Source organism: Xiphophorus maculatus, chromosome 16 (assembly GCF_002775205.1).
Source record: "Xiphophorus maculatus strain JP 163 A chromosome 16, X_maculatus-5.0-male, whole genome shotgun sequence".
NCBI lineage: Eukaryota > Metazoa > Chordata > Actinopteri > Cyprinodontiformes > Poeciliidae > Xiphophorus > Xiphophorus maculatus.
In genome coordinates, this window is record NC_036458.1 from 25385197 (window position 1) to 25402454 (window position 17258).

At 36.4% G+C, this 17258-nt stretch overlaps 1 protein-coding gene across 1 annotated transcript; it reads left to right on the forward strand.

Annotated features, from left to right (window-relative positions):
* The first annotated feature begins 961 nt into the window (after positions 1–961).
* gps1 (G protein pathway suppressor 1) lies at positions 962–16853 on the forward strand. Its single transcript, XM_023349532.1, has 15 exons — positions 962–995; positions 1071–1128; positions 2669–2761; positions 4556–4737; positions 8747–8908; positions 9738–9873; positions 10666–10743; positions 11022–11082; positions 11758–11843; positions 12844–12938; positions 13018–13123; positions 14254–14334; positions 15909–16046; positions 16122–16256; positions 16528–16853. Exons 2-15 carry the CDS (start codon positions 1096–1098, stop codon positions 16600–16602), a joined length of 1461 nt encoding a protein of 486 aa, XP_023205300.1. The 5' UTR covers positions 962–995; positions 1071–1095; the 3' UTR covers positions 16603–16853.
* Positions 16854–17258: the final 405 nt, after the last annotated feature.

Sequence of the window (17258 nt, forward strand, 5' to 3'; positions counted from 1 at the left end):
GGATGGTAACCATGGTGACACTAGTGAAATTCTGTCTGCTTCATGCTTTAAGGTGCCACCTTTTTCACAAATATTTTTATTAGAATGTTTTTGTTATACAGACTCAAGAACATGACAAATAAACAATAAAAAACATACCTTGCAATCTCTCCCTGTCCAAAAAACCCACTCTGTCAGCAAAAAACAAAATAAAGTTTACATGTCACTGTGTTTACCAAGATGTAGGAAGGGTAAGCAAATGTCCTGTCTTCAAGCTTAACTATGTACGGTAAGTCAGTTTTTCCAGGTTGTTGTTCATTATCCATTGGTTTATTTTTGGTCTTTCTGTGTCCTCTCAGTTCTGAAGGCGCTACTTTGACGAGAAGCTCTATTGTACAAGGATATAAGGTCTTAATATGGGCATAAATGTTTTATTGTATAGACAATATTATCTATACAATAAAACATATAGTATATATCATCTCTAACAGTGTATATTTGACGTCTGCTTTTACTTCAGGATGGGAATTGTAACACTATGGCCATCTCTCCCACCATGACGGTACATTTCTTTTAGCATGGTTACTCTCTTCTTAATAGGATGCTGCATGGCATATACACTTTTGAAACAACACATTATGCACATTTATCCTCTGGTATATCTTGTGCCCTCATAATTTCATATAAATAATCACGGTGGGCCACCATGGTCAAAAGTACCAGGGGTGTTTTGTGGTCCAATAGTCCAGCCATGGTTACAGCAACCTATAATGAACAACTTATAGCCATAACTGGCTATTATAAATAGTCTCTGTGCGAGAGTTAGTAGAAGATGTATTAATGATTCGAAAGAAAACTGGAAAAGGATTATTCGTGGGTCTGTAGCGCAACGTTTTAGTGTAGTGAACAGAGAAACCAATAGGAGGCGGTAGTAAAACATGATGGATACCATGAGTCTTAACAGACCAAAGAAGAAGATGTGTAGAAGGAGGAAGTAGTAGAAGAAGACGAAAAAGGTTCGTTTGTTGCTGAGGCCTGTACATCTCATCTTTTGCATTCTTTCATTTTTCTTATCTATCCCAACAATAAAGTAAGAACACAGACGAACATCGGGAGATGCCTTTGCCTGTGCAAGTGTTTAACTTTCAGGTAAGTCAACGTTAGAAATTACGATACTCAAAGTGGTTGTATTTGGTAATGCTCAGATGTACTGCATCATACTTCGTACTTTGTACTACTCAACATAAAGCTTTACTGAAAGGTTCTGTTTAATAAAATCAGTTATTATTACGGCAAATGAAAGAAGTTATCGATACAATTTTTTGGTGCTTGGGTGACAACACGTTGAGTAGGTGACATTAAAAATGGCAGCCGACATAGAAAAACTGAATCTTTTGTTAACAACTAGCATGAAAAAAAAAAAGACATAACCCGTTTTCAGCTACAAGTACAGAAATAAAAAAACTGTTTACAAAACTGTTCGCTGCGAGACTCCGATAGTTAGAAAAGGGGTTTTAGAATATTAAAAACCGAGTGGTTTCCCGTTTGTTGTGGAGGCTGAGCTTAGCGTCTTTCTGAATACATTTACTACCTTGTTAATTCACTTTAGCTAAAAATCTTAAGTTAAGTTCTTAGACTGTTCACCACAGAACTGAAGTCTTCTCAAAATTATGCAGAATAGCCCAAAAATGTGCGTACGTAACAGTGTCACTAATTCGAGGGGGTTTTACTCAAGAAATTACTAAAGAGTAAAATAGTATTTGGTAGAAAGGTTTCTGAAGTATTGATCATAATCCTATTTTAATATATACAAGATAATGTATTCAGACAGCCAAAAAATAGTTGTGTGCAATTGTGATATATATTTTTTATTTTAAAGACAAAATAAAAAATACAAATAAATAACATGATTACAAAATAACAAATTCAGAGCAAAGAAAGAAAATTGTATTTTTTCAAGGTAACTTATATATATTAGATATTAAATAAAAAAACCTCCAATGAAAAGGTTTCTTACAGTGGAAATGCAACTTTCTAGCAGATACTCCTCTGACTTTTTTCTTCCTATGTTGGTTTTTTGGATCTCAATATGGACTCTTCACAGCTGTGCTCTCCTTATGTACATCTGCAAGGAGGCAATGCTGGGCTATTTTTAAAATAACATTTCACATTCTGTAGTAGGGTGGTCAAAATAATTTGGCCATTTTAATCCCACAGCAATGTTGCAGAAACATAAGAAGCATCCTCTCTCCCCAACTTCCGAAAAGCTCACCTGGACTATAACAGCTGAGAATCAAAACACTGAAATATTATAACTCCAGTAACATGGCAGGACATCTAAGGAAAGAGCAGCATTCTATGAGGCAGATGAACAGTCACAGCTGAAGAATGCTGGGGAAACCCTGCTATTTATTAGTTTGTTTTTGAAAATGATTTTGTTGAACTACAAGTTAAAAGCAATGTCTGATTTTCATTGGTTTAATGAAAACCTGATTTTCAAAACTTTAATTTTCAGTAAAGTTTTATTAGTTTCAAGTCATTTCAGTAACTATTATAGGCTTTTCATTCATTTACAGAGCGGTATCAACAATTTTGTCCACATGTGTACATTTTAAAAATGTTAGTGTTGTTATTTAGAGTTTATCTCTTGCTTGAATTTAAATCCTCTGTATGTGGTTTTGTTTTCCAGGGCTCAGTTGAGCCCATGCAGATTGATGCAGATCCTCAAGATGACCCGCAGAATGCTCCAGATATCAGCTACATCGTAGAAAACCCAACACTGGTATTCATCTATTTTTTCTATACACTCCCTTTTTGGGAAGCTTTCGTTACAAAGTAGAAAGACACTTCAATCATTTCATAGCTCACTGATTACATAGACAAGGAAGATTGAGATTACTGAGACTTGTTAGAATTTATGTTTTAAATACTATGTCCATGTGAAACTTGCACACACCTGTATCGCCAGAAGAATTAGATTAGATTGAATTCTGATGTTCCTATCCCTTCCTTGTCCACAGATAGATCAAATCAAGCATCTTTGCTTGCAGACTTCTACAAGTATTTGTGATATAACTTTTTGCTTTCAGGTGGGGTTGGGCAATATGGACAAAACAGCCTATCACAATAAAAAAAAAATTCAAATCAGTTGGTACCAATCTATATCACAAAAAATTATTTTTTTCTCGCTCTCTGTGTCGGCTTTACACTACGCGCAGACTCGTTGCCATAGCAACTGATATCAACACCACTTTATGTATCAGGATTCAGCACCAAAGATACTCAAACATTACCCCCACATAGAACAGAACATTCAGTTTGTTACAGTTTTATGTGTTTAGGCTTGATGTGTATTTTGCAATTATTATTAAGTGATTTCTGTGGTAGATTAGCTACCGCTGCTATTAGCCAAGCTAACACAACGGTGGTTGATTAGCTAATTTAAACACCTGCTCTACTGATGATCTGTCAGTTTGTGTGTAGGTCGCTTTTTTATTTTTAAGCTGAATTAGAACACACCTTATTCCACAGCACATCTATATGTTAAGTTTTGTCAAAGTCAAGCAAGTAACTTTCCTCTCCCTCTCTATTTTTCTTTTCTTAATTAAAACTTTTTTCTGACCTTGTTATCAAGTCATAGTGTAGGCAATTCATAGCAAAATACTTCATCCCTTTTTATTTCATATACTGAGCTTACATTTAAGTCCAGCAGGGGAATGGGGTTGGAAACATGTGTGGGTGACATCATGCTGCAAGGGGTCTGCAGTTTAAAATAACATTGAAGCTAATTTAAAAATGTCTTAATATATTGTGTATCGTGATATAGCAAAAATATATAAGGATATTAGATTTTCCTCATATAGCCCAACACTATCCCAATGTTGCCAACTCAGTGACTTGAGCAACATTTCAAATTGGTATCAACAAAACAGATCAATTTCTCAAAATCCTTTTTGTATTACATCTTACAATCTGCTAAGAATAAGCAATGAAAAAGAAAATAAAGATATATAAAAATCATTATCAACACATTGTATATGTTTGAAGAAAAAAAATAATTCTTTACCATATCCTCAGTGCAATCTTCAGTAGCTTTCATAGATTAATAAATAAATAAATAATTTGCACAACTTTTTCAAATCACAGATTTGTGATACTGCTGAGGTTTGTTAAACTGGGTAGAGAATAGACTGTAAATTTTACAAAGCATCCAGGTTCCTTGTCACCAGAAGTTGCTGGGTTTTTTTTCCTTTCAAGAATGTGGAAAGCACTCAGTCATTTTGACTTAATTCAATTGCATCCTTGATCCAGAAATCTTTCACATCTGTCACTGCTGACAAAATTAACAATATATTTTAAAGATAAACTTTTAAGATTAATAAATATTATAACTTTCTAGTGGTTCAGTGTCATCAAAAATCAGAAATTGAGGAGTACACTTTTGAGAATTCGGTCAAGTTTTATTAATGTTTTCTTGCGTATGTAAACAAAACTTTCCTCATTTCCTAATTTTTAAAAATGACAACTTTTGATTGGATCTGTTTGGATAAGGTCTCTTGTTTGTGGATTTCTGTAGGACCTGGAACAATATGCTACTAGCTACAGCGGCTTAATGCGGATTGAAAGGCTTCAGTTCATTGCTGAGCATTGTCCTCAGCTTCGAGTGGAGGCACTGAAGATGGCCCTCACGTTCGTCCAGAGAACTTTCAATGTAGACACATACGAAGAGATCCACCGCAAGCTAACAGAAGCCACAAGGTACAGACGCTAAAATTACATTTGCATTTCAATATTTTTTCTTTTCTTGTTGGATATGAACTGAAACCAAAACTCTGAATCTGACCAAGCATGTATTTAATCAACTTGCAGTAATCTAAATTAGTTTAAATATCAAATGGCTTGTAGTAGTGTCAGGTTGAGGAAGAGACGTAAGACAAAAGAGAAATCCCCCAAAAATCTTGATGCCACTCCATTTTTGTTTACATTTTGTGAAGAAGGAAGTTGCAGTTATGCCATCTTCTGAGGTTTTCATGTCATTTTCTTCAGCAGTTGTTGTTGCAGCACCACCGCAAGTTAGTGGGGGAACAGGTTTTTCAAGGGGTTTGGCTCAGTTCATAAAGTGCAGTGTGACAGTGAACCACACCATCTGAAAATGTAACAAATGCTGTAATTTTGGTCCCTAATTGAACTGAATCTACCGGACTCGAGGTTTCCCCCAGAAAACCTGCTAAGCCGGTGGTTGGTGTGCCGGGACGGTCCGCCAGCGTAAAATGTAATGTAAAAATTAGAGATGCTCCAATCAGATTTTTTGCTGCCGATTCCGATCACCGATCACTGCCGATCACCTGGATTAGGTTAGATTAGTTTGTTTCGCTTTAGGTATAAATGCCACTATGTGATCTGACAAAACGGAAAAATTATCTGGCAATAAATTCACCTAATTGAGACAATTAGAAAGTTTTAATCCACATGCAAAATCTTTAAAAAAAAAATTTAAGTTGCGTGCTGCAGCTTTAAGGAAAGGTACGGTGTGAGAGTTCATTGCCGAGCAGAAATGGTGCTTCATGATTTAGAATCCAGTATCTTACACCGCTAGTCATCTAGCTCGAAGACTTAAATTATTTTTCGGGTTATTTGCTTAGCTATCTGACCGTAATGCTAATACGAGTGAATGTTGTGCGCTGCTTTACCTGCTTTCTGACTGCTCTAGATGTCTTTTTTTCCTGCAGTGAGCCTCGATATAGTCATGCTCCATCAAGTGCTTGTTTTTTAAATGTCATATTAGATTCGTTGTGTTGATGCATTTTGACGTGCTTCACCTCTGAGGTAATTTTCCATTGCACGCAAACTTTCCCATTCACTCTCAGAGCGTTGAAGTTCCTCACCACCTTGCTTAGGGTTTGTTGTGCTTGCGCAGTGTGAAGGAAAGAGGAGATGAGCTGCACACACAGGCTGCGAAGGGCAATACAAGTGATTGGTTTTGGTGATCAACAACAAGCAGTATGTGATCGGCGATCACCGATCACATACTTCTTTACGGAAATCGACCGATTATGATCGGTGACTGATTGATCGGCACACCTCTAATAAAAATATTACGGGGAAATTATGTTACTGGAAGACATTGCCAACAATACTTACACCTGCAATTATAGTCTTAAAAATTGACAACAAAAAAATACAAATTAAAATAAATGTCAATCATTTGCACTTCTGTTAATTCCAAATTAAGTTATCAGTTAGTGGATCTAAAAACGGAATGTAATGCTGATCACATTTAGCATAAATGAATGAGGAGAATATCAATGCTGTTAAATTTGATTTAATGGTTTCAGTATAGATATCTTAAAAGACTTTAAATTATTTAACATTTAAATTTAAGATTTTAAGAAGCTGGCAAGTTTACTTTGTAAAAGTTCAAAGAACAATTTTTATAGTTAGATTGTTTTGTTGCCATAACTACAATATGTGAGCTCTTTTCACAAATATAATTAGTAAATTACAATTATAATTGACTGCTTTTAAGGTTGGTCAATTAAACTAGACCCCTCTCCCAGATTTCACTAAATCTATGTTGAAATGCTGTTAGTGATGCTGATGTGCAAGAGGGGCCCCTAAATCAGATTCTGTCATATTTTGTGCATCACGCCAATCATTTTAAGGATGCTTATTGATCCCTCAAAAAATGGTAAAAGCCTGACATCATCGTCATCTATCAATGAAATTAATCCCAGTACCCCAGACCGAACTTGAAAATTGGGCGATATGCCAAGAGTTGACTCGGCATTCATCAACAACTCTTAGGAAGTGAGCGCGTTGCGCAACACAAATAATCTCCCTGCTGGAACACAGTGCACTAAATGGTAAAACATAATTTAATGAAGTTTTGATCCAGATAATTTTCCTCGAGGAATTTTAAGAATCAAGGTACTCTAATCATTATAGGAATTGTTTACTCAGAATGACATTGCTGTTAAATTTGATTTAATGTTTTCATCAGGGATGAATTGAAAACATTTCAAAGATTTTCTTAGCTGGCAAGTCTACTTTGTAAAAGTGCAAATAACAATCTTCATAGTTTTATTTATTGTTACCATAGCTACAATCAGATGCTATGCTTGTGAGTATATATCTATCTCAGAAATTTACAATCATCATAAAGAATACTTGTTTTGGTTGCTTGGGCTTTAAGGAAAAGCTTTGACTGTAAGTAGAAAAGGCATTTGATATGGTGCAGTTTGAAACATTGTGGCGCTGTTAAAAAACCAGTATGCTGCTGGACTACAAGATGAGTGTGACACCTGAACAGACTAATGCACCAGCCAACTGAGGAACACATACATAAAGTTTATCAGCACAGACATGGAACCAATCACTGGACAGCGTGTTGAGATGTAAACACACACAGCATACAAAATTCTTTGTTCATAAAGATAAATCATTTTCATTGAACAGCACGCTAAACATGCATCTCTGCAAACATTATGCTAAGACTTGTGCTGGAAGTTTGAAGTGTAGAGAGTGAAAAGGAATGGTGAGAGTACAGTGCCCTGTGGTGTTCCACCTGATTAGACACACAGTTCTTCAATCTCACAAACTGTGGTCTGTTTGTGAGGCAGTCATAGATCCAGGTAATTGTTGAAGCCTCCATCCGTGTCTTCTGGTGTTTCTGACATATCAGGCCAAATTGTATTAAATGCAGTAGATGCATCTAAGAACATGATCCTCACAGTAAAGTGTCCTTAGCTTGGGGCAGTGGAAGGGTCCAGAACTTCTGACAGTGGAGGTAGTGCTAGTTTGTGTTGAAACAATAATCACACTGCTGACGTTAGCATCCACACTTTAATGGTCGCCATTAACCGTTAACAACTTGCGTTCCGCACTCCCCACACACAAACCCCCAAGGACGCCAGATCTAGCCCCGCCTCCCACTCCTTACATCTCACACATGCGCAGTATGCTACTTACAACTTAACAGTTTGTTGGTAGACTTGGAGACAGTGTCTCTTTTGGGGAATCTAAATTTCAAAGATTCTTTCTGCAGAATTTAAAATAAGTCAGGGTCAAAGCTTATACCTCTGCAGGAATACAGTTACCAGATACCCCGACAGTAGACTGTATATTTACTTTGGATCTACAGTTAATTCGAAGATGCAATACATCCTTTTTCTTTGCCAGGAAAGATAAGTTTTCACATTCTTGTCTCCCCTCTTTGTCTCTACTTTGTCACCACTTTATCTCCCTTGCAGGTTATGAGATGGAAAAGAGGACAACTTCCTTTTAGTTGTTGTTAGAAACATGATGTCACATAATCACCCTGAAACACCTCCCCTTCCTCCTAGAAACTGAAAAGAGGATTTAATGCAGTGCAACTCTGAGGATTTTTTTTAGTCTCTGTTCGATGTGTTTAGTTCAGCCCTGCATGGCTGGAGACCCAACAGTACATAATGGCAGATGGTGCACTGTAGCCAGTTTGAATGGACATGAAGGGTCAGACCTAATGAGCATAGTAAAGGAGTGGAAAGTAACGTCTCTCATAGAGGGACTTCCAGCTTAGCTTGGCAAAGTGAAGGGAACTTCTCGGGGTAGCTGACAATAACAGATCCTATACAGTTTATATTCTCATACACATATGTGGCAGTAACCAAATGATAAATGCACTGATCCCAAGGTACAGTAAAAGCAAGAAGGAAGAATCTGATAAGCTCAAACATTACTAAGAACTCAGTAAATAAAGATAACAATTCTTCTCGTCTTGTGATTTTAGGGATGTTCAGGGCGTGCCTGACACTGTTCCTGATGGAGGAGTTCTACCTCCACTGGACTCAGCCTGGGCAGAATCCACTAGGAAAAAGGCTCTGCTCAAACTAGAGAAGCTGGATACAGATCTGAAGAACTATAAAGGCAACTCAATCAAAGAGAGCATCAGGTGATTATTGCTATTATAACCAACCTGTATTTAATCAACATGAGCACTGTTATAAAAAAAACCTCATGGTCAAGTAAACATCTGTCTTGTATCTGAAAGTTACAAGACATCTTCATCTTTCACTGACTGAAACATATCATAAATGTAGGTACTAAGTAAATGGTTTGCAGTGCTATGAAGCTTGTTGAATTGTTTTACAGTTATGAAAAATAACTCAAGATTTTGATCAGCAAGTACTCAAACTATTTGGGGAGATGAGAGTGGCATTCATGTCAACAAGTTTTACAACAAACTTACCTTTTGTTGGCTGCTTAACAGAAACCACAGTCAGTGTTTGACTCATACATGAATATAGAAATAACTACAACAGTCTAGCATTACATCAGAAAAATGAATAGGAATAGCCCCTCATAGAAAGAACGGACACTGTATCTGGAAAGCTCACACTTTATTGTTCCAGTCTTATTCCAAACTGTATTACCCTAATATGACAACGTGGAGAAAAGTTTAAGATTCTTGCAAATTTATTAAAAATAAAAAATCAAGAAATAATTTTTATGTTAATATTTTTAGACTTTGCTTAATACTGCCACACACATAGCTCAAATATCTTTAGTCTGTTTGGCCTGTTCTTCCCCAGCCATGTCTGGCTTTCTCAGTGTTGAGTTGAGAGGTCTGAACAAAAGTCTGGAGTGTGGCTTTTTTATTTTATTTACATGTATATTCAAAATTAAAGTTCAGTTTATCTGTCAGTTACTTCAGTCACATATTTTCCATTACTAATCCTTGATGATTAGTTCTCAATTTTTTTTTCCTTTTCCTACTTCAGAAGAGGCCATGATGATTTGGGGGACCACTACCTGGACTGTGGTGACCTCAGCAATGCTCTGAAATGCTACTCCCGTGCCAGAGATTACTGCACCAGCGCTAAACATGTTATTAACATGTGTCTGAATGTCATAAAGGTATAACAGAATGGGATTACAACTCACTGCTGCTGCAAAACCATTGTAGACAATGTCAAAATAATGCAATTTTAAGTTTTGAAATACCAAGAACATAGAGCAAAAACAATGAATTTGAAAAAAAATTCAAACAAAACCAGGAAGAAAATCCAACACTATATCTCACTTTATTTACATTTCTGCTTTTTATTAATTTTTTTTCAATTGTCAGATACAGCTGGCCATCAGGTTTTACTTGTCCGCCCACCAGACTAAAAGCAATTTATTTTAAATCATCTTTTTTATAGAGCACCACCAGCAATATGAAAGACTGGTTAAACAGCATCTCTGATAAACGACTGAAGGTGAAATGGTGACACATTATGCTCATATTTCTAACACATAGGGGGTCTGACATCTCCCTGCCCGTCTACATGCCAACAGCTTTGAGGCTCATCATCCTGAGTGTTCTACACTGAGGCTGGTGTTAAAAGTTCTCCTTCCAGCCAGTTTGTTTCCTCATTTGACCTGGTTGGAGCAGGCAACAGTGCTTGTTGTTTACACATCCTTACCCTTGCAGACAACTTCCACATTCCACATAGATCATTTTTGTATGAATAAACTATTTTTTTATTTGGAAACGTTTGTCTGTCTCCCATCTCAGTTAGAAGCTGCCATTTTGTTGGTTGCTTTCCGTTTTTATCTTAGTCATAGAGGTTTTAGAAACAATCTTCTTTATGTGGACATAATTTTAGCATTACCAGCTTATAACACATTATCACAAAGCAAAGTCTTCTCTTTTGTTTTTGCTAGGTGAGTGTTTACCTCCAAAACTGGTCGCATGTGCTGAGCTATGTGAACAAGGCAGAATCCACACCAGAAATTGCAGAGGTACACTCGGCTCACAGCAATTACATGTTTCTCTTTAGACTTGTGTTCACTGTGTTTCTGCTCCTGGGATGTGTTTTTCTTTCTTTTCTTTTTTTTTTAAAGTGACACAAATGCTAAAACTTTGTGAGCTAAATGTATTACCCTGTATCTGTTTCTTTGACAGAAGATACATTTTGTAAAAGAAAAAAAAATGTTTTTCCTGCATTTTATCAATTTTCTTTGAAAGCTTCTACCATTGTCAAGTTTCCTTATTTATTAATTTGTTCTCTTTTTTGTAGCAAAGAGGGGAGCGAGACAGCCAGAATCAGACAGTCCTAACCAAACTAAAGTGTTCAGCAGGTATTACACTATTTTATTTAATTATTAACAATCTAAACTTTAGAATTTATTGTTGCCAATCATGTACATATACTGCATATGTACATGATTGTACATAATAAATGTTGTTTTTAGCTACAAAAATCCAATGTTTATCTTCTAAAATATAAAAAATGTCTAGTGGGGTTTTACAATAGTAAAAATGTTTAGAATTTCTTCTTTTAGTCAGATAAAGTTTAATTTCTCTACAGAAATTTGAATTAAAGTCATTTACTACAGAACACTTAACATTAGTAGTATAAATGTGAAGGATTAGGTAACTTTGCAAATTCATTTTCCTTCAAAGGTTTCTACTAATTTCTGAGCTATCATAACTGTATACCCAGAATAAATAGAATAAGCCTTTTTGTCACTTTTATACTCCTTCAGGTTTTCTTAGTTTTATTATCTGAAAGCAGATATGAGACATTGTGACCCCTGACTCCTAAATAACTCCAGTAGATCTCCTGCTGTGAGAAATTATATACTAACATCACATAATAACGTTTCCTGCTTACAGACAATACATACTTACTCATAGTGGAGTTTATTGTAGGTGACTGAGGTCGTCAGGGTCAATTTTCTGTTACATTTGCCTATTGGAAGCAGAGTTCCATATCTTCTGATTTTTGTCATTGCATTATGTTTTATTTTAAGGACTTGCTGAATTGGCCTCCAGAAAATACAAACCAGCTGCTAAGTGCTTTCTGCAGGCTTCGTTTGACCACTGCGACTGTCCAGAGGTGAGGTGCCTTTTTCAATTTTGGAAGTGCTGTGCTGAAAACCTACATATTTTACAAGGTTCATTGCTTAGAAACAAACAGAAATGTGGTTTAATTCAAAATGATGAAGTATGTCTGACTGGTTGAAAGAGAAACATATGTATTTGTGTTAAATTTCACAAATAGGTTTGAGAAGCACAATTATAGAATACAATGTCAATTGAAACCATTTGCTTGTATCATTTAACCAAACCTCTGCAAATATATAAATAACTGTTGTAGAATTGCATCCTTAGGGTGGCAGTCCAAACATTGAACTCTCATCCATATTATTTACCAAGGGTTGACCGGTGTTATTTTGGCAGCTGCTTTACGTTCCTTTCTCAGCTGTTGCTGACCATGCATATAAAATGGTACATGAACTTAACTCTGGGTACCGTCTCCACACAGTCCCTGTTTATGCAGACAGGCGTGAACAGGTCTTCCTTCCACAATCACCTCCTTTGCCTTGAATTTTTTGAAGAGCCATTCAAAACATCCAAGTTCAATTACAGACATGTTTAATGTGAGGTTTCCAGCTAACTTTATCATCTATGTAAATACATGAAAATGAAGTTTCATGTATTTCATGACTCGAACATGGAATGATGCTATTGCATATTGTTACAAAATGTCCATTAGTATTTACACTAATGATTAAGCAATTAACAAGACAAGCCTTTTTTCAGTTCAGGTTATATTCTGCTGATTCACAACAAATGTTGTCTTAACAGCGTCTTCTACCAAATAAAACCCCACAGTTGCTTTGATTCATTGATATTCTTCCTGCTTGCAGATAATTTTTAAAGAGTGTGAGAATGAAAATTGTCCGAGTGTAGATGTTACACTACTTGTATAATGTGTTCAACAGTTTTCAAAAAGGATTAAGTAAGATGAAGACTAAACTAGACATATTGATTACTTAGTTTAAGCTGATTAAAAGCATATGTTCAATAAAATGTTTGTCTGGATTGTATTTCAGCTCTTGTCTCCCAGTAATGTAGCTGTATATGGGGGATTGTGTGCTTTGGCCAGTTTTGATAGACAGGAGCTCCAACGTAATGTGATCTCTAGCAGGTAAGGTGTTGTTGATGGATGTTATCTAAATGTATGTACATGTAAATTTGATGAAAATAAGTGTTATTTTTGTCACCAGCTCCTTCAAGCTATTTCTTGAATTAGAACCTCAGATCCGTGATATCATCTTCAAGTTCTATGAGTCCAAGTACGCATCCTGTCTCAAACTACTGGATGAAATAAAGGTAAGAACACACAACAATGTTTTATACTATAACTGAACTGTTTGAGAGTTTTGCAAAACTTGCTTCTAACTAGAGATGCATGATAACAGTTTAAACTGAAAGAAAACTAAAAACTCAGTTTCCAGGAAAATCTGAATATCATGCAAGGCCAAATCATTTTTATCCAGAAATGTCAGTGACTAGGAAGACTATCTGTTCAACGACTGGAATATCAGCAGTCAATGACACCCTTGACAAGACAGTTAACCTACAAACTGTCTGAAGAAACTGTCTTTTTACCAAGTTCTGTCTTCATACATGTAACCGGGAAAAGTTAAGAGAAAAGACAAAATGTTAGAAAAAGTTACACAATTAGAGATGATTGTGAAACAAACCTCACTCAAGAGGTTCAGAGAGTTTCATAAGTCTTGGACTGAGAGGAGTCAGACTCAAGTATGGTGTGGTTTTGGAACAAATTCATATTTAAAATAATTGCCCTAAGTATCATATTGCATATTGTCTGAATATGGTGCAGCAAATGTGTATTTTTAATGGTCAATTGACATGAGTCGATCAATCAATCCAGTAGGTTTGTAGCAACTGACCAATTGCTACAAATTTAGCAATTTTGTAGCCGTTTACAATTTGTTCCAAAGTAAACGGCCCTCATCTGGAGGACCTTTGGGCTCAGGATGTCTGAGTGGGACAGATTAGTGCAGCCGAACCGCTGACATTTATTCTTACATTCTTTAGCAAAAAGAATGATCCCCCTCAAAGTTCCTTTACAAGCTCGTCTGAAACATAAATTTTTTTCTCGCCAATGTATTTAAGCGTTCATGAGATTCTTGGGCTTTAATGTCAATTTTTCTGGGATTCCTCGTAAATAACTTTATGGACCTGATGAATGACTCCTTTAAAATCTTTTGCCTCTCTTCTGTGCCTTAATGTTGGTTGATGAGGCAAAATGCCTCACCAAATGGCTCATGTAACTCATTGAGCTTCACTGCCTTTACCATCATGACTGTTTGTTGGAGGTTTGCTCTACCTCAGTTACATTTCCACATGGGGTTGTGTGAGTTTGCAAGAGTCTATAAATCCATTACAAATGTGTATTCAAATTACTACAGCAACAATGTTGGCATTTCTTTCAGGATAACCTGCTGTTGGACATGTACTTGGCTCCTCACATCAAAACCTTGTACAGTCAGATCAGAAACAGAGCCCTAATCCAGGTGAGACATACATTATGTGCATTGTCATAGTTGAGTTTTTTAGTGTAAATATCTTATTTGTTGTGTTTAAGTCATTGACATCTATCAGTCGGTCTTGTGGAGAGCCAACATCCTCAACCAGAGAAAAAAGTGGGGGAAGGGTAAGCCTTCCAAAAGTGTCACACCACTGCTCAGTTCGCCAAAAACAATTTTGAAGAATCCTAAGAATTTGGTGAAAATATTCTGTGGACTGACGCAACATAAGCTGAACTTTTTTGGGGTAATGTTTGTTACATTTGGTGTAAAAAAAAAAACACACAAAAAAACTTTGTCACATGGTGTTGGCCGAACCACTCAATGTGACAAAGACCAAGAACTGGTGAATCTGAGGAGGAGGACCAGGATTCCAGTGACCCCTGTTATCATCCAGGGTGTCAGTGTGGACATTGTGAAGAATCATAAATATCGGGGACTCCACATTGACAATAAGCTGGACTGGGTCAGAACACTGACGCTGCAGACAGGAAGGGCCAAAGTCCCCTCTGCTTTCTGAGGCAGCTGAGATCCTTCAGCACTTTACTATGATGTTCTATGAGTCTGTGGTTGCCAGTGCCATCCTGTATGCTGTGGTGTGCTGGGGCAGCAGGCACCCTCAGGTGGAGGACACAACAGTCTGAACAAACTGGTCCGCAAGTCCAGCGATGTTGTTGGAATGGAGCTGGACTCTCTGACAGCGAAGTCAGAGAGAAGGATCCTGTTAAGGTTCTTGGATAACGAGTCTCATCCACTTCATGTTGTGCTGGCTGGATACAGGAGCTGCTTTAGCCAGAGACTCATTATACCCCAGTAAAGTTATTTATATTATTAATATTTAACACCCTAGATGGAGGTATAACTTGTCAACTAATAAGCAATTTCCCCTTGATAAATAAAGTATATTCTGTTCTATTCTATTCTAAAAGTAACAGCATTTCAGCAAAGAAACGTCATACCCCCAGTGTGATGATCTGGGGCTGTTTTACCAACTCCAGGACTTGGGCAAGTTGCCACAATTGATGTAGATATGAATTCTGCTCACTGACATCCTTCAGTCCTTAACCTCAAACACACTTAGATTATGGCTGAATCTGGACAGCCGCTTGCATTGCTTTGTCACGATCTGAACTATATCTTTATGCCGAAAAACCTTCCAGTAAGACAAAATGAAAATAATTCTTTAAAGAAGAGTATCTCTTCTGAGAAAACTCAGAAACTCTTCTTTCTCAGCAGAGACTGCACTGAAAAGGCTCATTGCCAACCAGTTAGGTTTATTGTTCAATTTTATCTCTTAAGGTCAGATTGTCTTGGGTAGTATTTTCTCCTCCATAAAATCATTTGAAAACTCCAGTTTTGTATTTGCTCTGGTTATCTGATATCAAAAGTTTTCTAAAACATTTAAGTCTGAAAAAACTTAAGTGTTTTTTCAGACATTTAAATTCAAAACAAGAATTTATTTCTTGTTTTGAAATAAATTTTAAAACAAGAAATTTATTGGAATTCAACTGTTTTTCACTGCACTTTATATGTAGATGTAAATATTTTTTTTGTGTGTTCAGTATTTCAGTCCCTATGTATCGGCTGACATGACAAAGATGGCGCAGGCTTTCAACACCACAGTAGCAGCTTTGGAAGATGAACTTACTCAGTTGATACTGGAGGGCCTTGTCAACGCACGTATTGACTCCCATAGCAAGGTGAACATTTGCAGAGTCAAAACTTATGATTTTGTGATTTTTGGTTCAATTCTGAAAATCTGCTGGTGTTGACAGATTCTATATGCAAGGGATGTGGATCAGAGGAGCACCACGTTTGAAAAATCTCTCCACATGGGAAAAGAGTTCCAGAGACGGGCAAAAGCGATGATCCTTCGTGCTGCTGTGCTTCGTAACCAGATCCATGTCAAGGTAAAAACATAAACTATAAATCAGATTTTTGCACCTACCTATAAAGCTCAAGCTCTATGTAAATTGCTAAAAAAAACATTTGTAATAAACATTTAGTTTATTCATACACTGTGTACCCTGACTGTATTTACAGTGCTTCATTTCTTCCAGTCTGTTCCAAATTGGATGATTTTTTCCCTCATGACTAAAGTTTTAAAGTAAATTATTGTAAATATATATAAAACTGACACCAAAAGCCAGACTTTGGTTTAAGTATTTTTCCCCTTTTCAGTCTCCACCCAGAGAAGGGAACCAGGGTGAGCTGACACCAGCCAACAGCCAGACCAGGATGAGCACCAACATGTGAATAGTCTCTGGTTATGTACAACCATCCCACCTCTTCCTAACAAAACACACAAGTAGAATTCATTCACAAGTTGTGTTCTCCTAATATAGAAGCTAAAAATGATGTGGCATGGAAACTTATTGTGATCACTGTTGAAATTAAACCTGAAGACATCATCTGTATATTATTACTGAATGAAATTCCTCTGGAAACGCTTGATGTTAAACCACATCATCAGAAACAATGTTTTAAAATAAACCTTGTTCAAAGAATTTGTATTGTCTGTATTTCTGTATCGTCTGGAATTTACAGCCTCTCATAATTTGTATTATTTAAGCTGTTTGTGCTATAAAGTGATACATTACACATGATTAAATCTATACATAGCTTTAATTAGATATAGATATATCTATATCTAGATATACGTAGATGTACAGTATCTTTATCTAGATCAATATAGAAGGGAACCAGAGTAAACTGACCAGGATGAGCACATCCTGATCAGGCTGGATGTGCTGCATCTATATAGATGGATGAAAAGATATATATAGATAAGTTATTCTGGATATTAGAAATAAAGATTTACATTGTTTTAAGCCCTAAAGTTTAATTTTTTTTAGCCATGTCTTGTCTGGCAGTGTAGGCGTCAGAAATGTTTGCCAATGAGAAGACTAGCA